The sequence below is a fragment of the Tribolium castaneum genome, chromosome 1 (genome assembly GCF_031307605.1).
Source record: "Tribolium castaneum strain GA2 chromosome 1, icTriCast1.1, whole genome shotgun sequence".
Lineage (NCBI taxonomy): Eukaryota > Metazoa > Arthropoda > Insecta > Coleoptera > Tenebrionidae > Tribolium > Tribolium castaneum.
In genome coordinates, this window is record NC_087394.1 from 7,226,911 (window position 1) to 7,232,910 (window position 6,000).

Sequence of the window (6,000 nt, forward strand, 5' to 3'; positions counted from 1 at the left end):
CGACACTATATTTATATCTTCAACGGTTTCGGTGCAAATTAACTTTACAATACTTGACCAACGGCAAAATGAAGCATATCCGTCGTTTGAGCATCTTTCAACGGCTTTAGAGCCTAAATGGTTGAAGATAGAGATATGGTCTCGCGGACTTTTTTGTAGGAAATTTAATTCTCTATAACTTTGTTCCGTACACTTTTTTTGTATCTTCAACCGTATTCCCAGCGTTTTGATAAATATGCAACAGTGCGCAAAAAATCATCGCTTTGAATTATCAATTTGCGTTCCACTTGATATTTTTGCAAACGCTGGAAATACGGTTGAAGATACAAAAAAATAGTAAGAAACAAAGTTGTAGAGAATTAAATTTTCTACAAAAAAGTCCGCGACACTATATTTATATCTTAAACGGTTTAGGTACAAATTGACTTTAGAATACTTGACCACCGGCAAAATTAAGCAAATCCGTCGATTGAGCATCTTTGAACGACTTTAGGGCCTAAATGGTTGAAGATAAAGATATGGTCTCGCGGACTTTTTTGTAGCAAATTTAATTCTCTACAACTTTCTTCCTAACATTTTTCTTGCATCTGTAACCGTATTCGCAGCGTTTTAAAAAATATGAGGCAAAGTACAAATTGGTAAAAGTTTAAAATGTTTTTAAATATAGTTTATAATAAAATTTTTGCATTATGTTTACTCCTTACTATTGAGAATTTGATGCTCTATCTGCCTGTATTTTTTCTGTTTGCCTTGTGCTAACCGTTTTACTAATACAACTAATTTTTTAAAGCCATTGCTCTGAAAACTTAAGACGGTAGTGGAACTGCGCTCTCTGGCGGCAATAACGGAACTAACGAAGACGAGAACGTTTTATTTGTTCGTCGTTTCATCCGTAATTTACAATATCACAAAAATTTCCAAAATCGTAATGCGTTTTTTGCCATGTAACAGTCGTTATACTCGTCATGTGTGACATTTATGAGCTCCATGATTCGTTTTATTGGCCCGAATAAGTGTCATAAAGTCGTCATTACGAAACTTGTTTTGTAATAACACAAGTTCAACGAGTGGCCATCCTGCGAATTGTAATCCATTTTGGCAATAATATGCTTGCCACAAAATCAATACGAAGTTTTGAAACATCGGAGCTTTCACCATATTTATCACTTAAAATATCAAATATCTCGATGAATTCGTGAAGACCTTTGCGTGTAGCTATTGGTACGTGCCAAACACATTATTGTTGCCACAAACAATGGCCTTTATTTGATCTATACTGGGCTTTGTGAATTACTCCTAATTAGTCCCTTAATCTATATGCCTTGTAAACCACATTACGTGCACGTTCTGCGAATTTGGGTAAAAAATTTCTGATTTAGAGCAAGATAACTCACGTTGGCAAATTTTCCATGACAATAAAATTCGTTACGTAACATAAAACAGCAAAATGTAACTAACAATTAGTCGAATTTTTTTCGTAATGGTTGACCTTGGTCACAAACAGGATCCAAAAAATAAATTACTGTTTGACAATAAAGTGTGCGAGAAGAAAGTAATGGGTATTTTTCATTATCATTTCACATAATTACTGTAATTATAGCGAGAAAATAAACAATGCGGTTTTTGAATCATTTTTTTATTATTGTTTGCACGAGTTTGGAAAATAATAATTTTGAATAAAATCACGATTCTGCAAAAATGTAAGCAAATTTTAATTACTCAGTTGCGCACAATTTAAAGAACTAAAAACATTGTGTTACAATGGATAATTAAAGTCGGGTTTTAGGTCGCATTATACTTTAAAAAGCCATTTTCAGGTCTAAAAATGAGATAAAAAAATAGTCCAGTAACATAATTTATGAAACATGTCCTACATATCAAATAAATAACTTCGATACAATTGATTTCTTCAAATAATGAAGTATGAGCTTTGGTATTGCAATTTTTTTTCAAAAGATAAAATTTTTAGATACAATGGTTTTATTAATTTCTTCACAATTTATTTTCTTTATTAAATTTCAAACTCCCGGATATTTTTTATCAACAATTTGCACATTTTCGTTCACTTTTGCAACGTTTCCACTCTAAAGTTACCAATATTTTTTTACTATTTTATAATACAGGGTGATTCAAAAAGAATCGAACTAACGTTCAAGTGGTAATAAAAGACGTGCAGTTAAGCATAAGATTGTCAGATTCCGAATATTTTTTAACAACAAATTGCACAGTTTTTTCACTTTTGCATCTTTTTCACTGTAAAATTGTAAATGTTTTTTACTATTTTATAATACAGGGTGATTCAAAAGTATCGGACCAACTTTGGAGTGGTGATAAAAGTTACAACAATTTACACATTCCCTTTCACTTTTTTGAAAATTCTCAATATTTTTTTTATTATTTTATAATACACGATGATTCAAAAGTGTCAGACAAACTTTCGAGTGACAGTTATGAAGAATAAAAATGCTCAGATCCCGAATATTTTTTAACAAAAATTTGCACATTTTTGTTCACTTTTGCATCTTTTCCATTGTAAAAATCCCAATATTTTGTCACTACTATTTTAAAATACAGAGTTATTCAAAAGTGTCGGACCAACTTTCAAGTGGTGATAGTTATGAAGAATAAAAATGCTCAGATCCCGAATATTTTTTAACAACAATTTGCACATTTTTGTTTACTTTTGCATCTTTTCCACTGTAAAATTCCCAATATTTTTTACTACTATTTTATAATACAGAGTGATTCAAAAGTGTCGGCCCAACTTTCGAGTGGTGACAATAATGAAGAATAAAAATGCTCAAATCCCAGATATTTTTTAACAAAAATTTGCACATTTTTGTTCACTTTTGCATCTTTTCCATTGCAAAAGTCCCAATATTTTTTACTACTATTTTAAAATACAGAGTGATTCAAAAGTGTCGGACCAACTTTCAACTGGTGATAGTTATGAAGAAAAAAAAATGCTCAGATCCCGGATATTTTTTAACAATAATTAGCACATTTACATCTTATAGCACATCTTATAGTACAGGGTGATTCAAAAGTGTCGAACCAACTTTTGAATGGTGGCAGTTATTCAGAATAACTGCTATTTACTAATAATAATACAGGGTGTTCAAAAATATGAGACAAACTTTTGAATGGAGATAAAAGACATTCAGTTATACATAATTTTTTTTTTCTAAAAAACTTAATATTAATTTTTTTTCGTTGACAACGTCTTAACGTCTTAATTATTGTTGCTCATTTGTTACCAATTATTAGATTTAACTTAAATTAAAAGTCTAACTTCTGAAAAGTTCCATCTCGTAAAAAAGCTCAAATAATAATTTTTTGTCATTCGAACTTTTAACCCTAATTTAGGCATTTTAGGCATAAAGCCTAAAATCCGGGCTCCAATTATAATGAGAATGAGTCGTAACGTAACAACTGTTCGAAACTATTCAAACGTAATGAACTTTTCCTTCATTTGGGAGATTATTCTTTCGTTTCTCTAGTAATCAAGTTGCAGTTTAAAATAAATTTAGAATAGCTGGGAATACCTGCCATTGGATTTAAACGATCATTTCCAGGCATTTTGTCTGCAAAATCCGAACAAATACCATTTTTATAGAAATATTTAAATTATTTGTGTAATTTAGATATCCTGTTTCCACTCTATTTTAAGAACAATACGGTTCTAAAAAATAAGGTTTCTCGGTCAGCATTAGTTTATAACGGGCTCATTTACCATCAAATCGCTAAAGAACTCATCTCATGTCAAAACGAAAATATTGCAGCGATTTAATAAATTGCAAAACGAATTCGACCACGTAAGCATACAGTGTGATGCAAATAAAAATGAGGACATAAACAATTTCGTGTCAAAACGCATCGAAAACTCGCAAAGAGTCGATAAATTTTCATTACATGGACGAATAACTGTTAAATGCATTAACACATAACAGTAAGTTGTTGAAAACGTGGCAAAGTTTTCCAACTTTTTCGCTCCGAATTTGCGTTCGAAACTCGGCAAATTGCAGTTTTTTTGCCTGGAAACCAGTGTAATAATTGTGTGAAAATATATTCACGCTGGGTTATTAACCTGAAGAGTGTGTTGTGTGGGGGTCTAGGTTTAGCGAAACGCTGCTGAGTTGGATTGCGGTGAAAAAATTCCTACCTGGAGCAGGTGACAGTCGGGAATCCGCAATGACGAGGAAAATAGTCCAACAACAAAATACCAGAATTGACAAGTAGTTTAAATAACTCGGGTTTCCCCCGAACCACCTCATGGTGCCAACCAACAAAACACACACTCAACAATTAATATTCAAACAAAACAAAACATAACAAAGGCCGGGGATGGTCTTAGCCGAACTGGAACATCGTAGCACAGCTTCCGGTTCTAGAACACCATGCACATGTTTTTTGGGGAAAGAAGCGACGACGTTTTTTCGTGTTTTTGAACTTTGAAAGCTCTCTCACTGAACCGAACCGACAACGGCCGCTCGCGGACTGAGAACATCGTGCTGGAAGCGGTTGCTTGCAATTCCGTAGCGCCTGCCCTGTACCAGGTAACACCGAATACTCTTCTCTCGAATTGTATAATTCCAAGGTTGAACTTGTTATGCTACAGGTATCAACAGAAGAGATGCTGTGGCTTGAGCGACAACAGACACAGGCGATTGATTCGCTTCGAATTTTGGCAACCGGAACACGAATTGGAGCTTTAGCTCTTTAGTCATTCGGTAGCCACTTTATACTAATGAGTGATGATAATGAACCATACTGTACTTAACCAGTACAATCATTATTTGCCTTCAAAGTAGCCCGTGGTTAAGTTGGCAACATTGTGATTAAACTCCATTTCTTAAAATAAAAATTGGAGCTTTTTTTTCAAACGAAAAATTAAGTTATAGGAACCTGAACTTCCTTAAAAGTGACAAAAAGTTTTGGGTTTCTTAATACAGTGGAACCTCTATAAGTCGAAGAACCGGTTGCCAGATATCGAGGTTTAGAGATGACAAAATGGCTTTTTTATGCTCCTAAATTGTTTTATTTGACAATTATACAAATGAATATAAATTTAGTATATCACGTATTTTTCCTTGAAATTATATAAAATATTGTAAAAGACTAAAATTTGCAAATGCCTTGTATTGCTAATTTCTTTCTGTTTTAAAAAAATCTAAATTTTATACAAACACCCTGTATTAAAAATAACTAAAAAAATTCCAGAATTTAAGATAAGTTAATAGAATCTTAAGTTTCAATAAATATGTTTTAAATAAAATGCTACAAATTGAATGAGTACCGACATTTCCCATAAAGTTTTTGCGAAAATTTTTTTAGAGTTTTGTGAACTTAATAACTTTGGAATTTTTAAACATTTTTCAGTCGTATAAAGCATATGAAAAAGAATAATAATATTTTTTTTTAGTCTGTTTATACTTTGTTCGAAAAAATATCAGGTTTAAAAAACTTCAAAAAGTCAAAAATCTATTTTGTAAAATAATAAAACTTTTCTTTTGTAAAATTAAAGAAAATTTAATTCTGCCTGAACTGCGCAATATTTATTATCACTCCTTTAATTTTTAAACATTTTCAAATTGTATATTAACATGTGACAAAAAAAAGTTAGATCATTTCCTTGGTGGAAGTACAATTGGAAAAATGAAATAACAAAATCCCAAAATGTAAGGTAAGTTTTAGAAATTTCAAATGTCTAAAACAATAATTTCTCCAAACAAAATGTCGGTTTTATTTTATAAAATGCAAGAGAATTTTTAGACCAACCTTTATTAACATTCTCTATACGTATATTTAAGTTTTACCTCTATTTAAACTTTTTTGAAGATTCTAAAAATCCCTGATTTCACATCTTTCTTTTCGAAAATCAGTATAACTTTGTCACTTTTAAACATTTTTAATAGTATTATTTGACACTACTATTTCTATTAATGCATTATACTTTTTTTATAAAAAAAATTGTCGAACCTAATCAGGGATCAAACCCTA

General features: G+C 31.4%; 1 protein-coding gene across 1 annotated transcript in view; it reads right to left on the minus strand.

Annotated features, from left to right (window-relative positions):
- Window positions 1-4,535, minus strand: part of mgl (Megalin) — a 182,343-nt gene extending 177,808 nt beyond the window's left edge. Inside the window, exon 1 of the mRNA XM_064357677.1 lies at window positions 4,163-4,535. Coding sequence (XP_064213747.1) covers window positions 4,163-4,274 — 112 coding nt within the window. The 5' untranslated portion in view covers window positions 4,275-4,535. The remainder of the gene's footprint in view (window positions 1-4,162) is intronic.
- Between the last annotated feature and the right edge of the window lie 1,465 nt (window positions 4,536-6,000).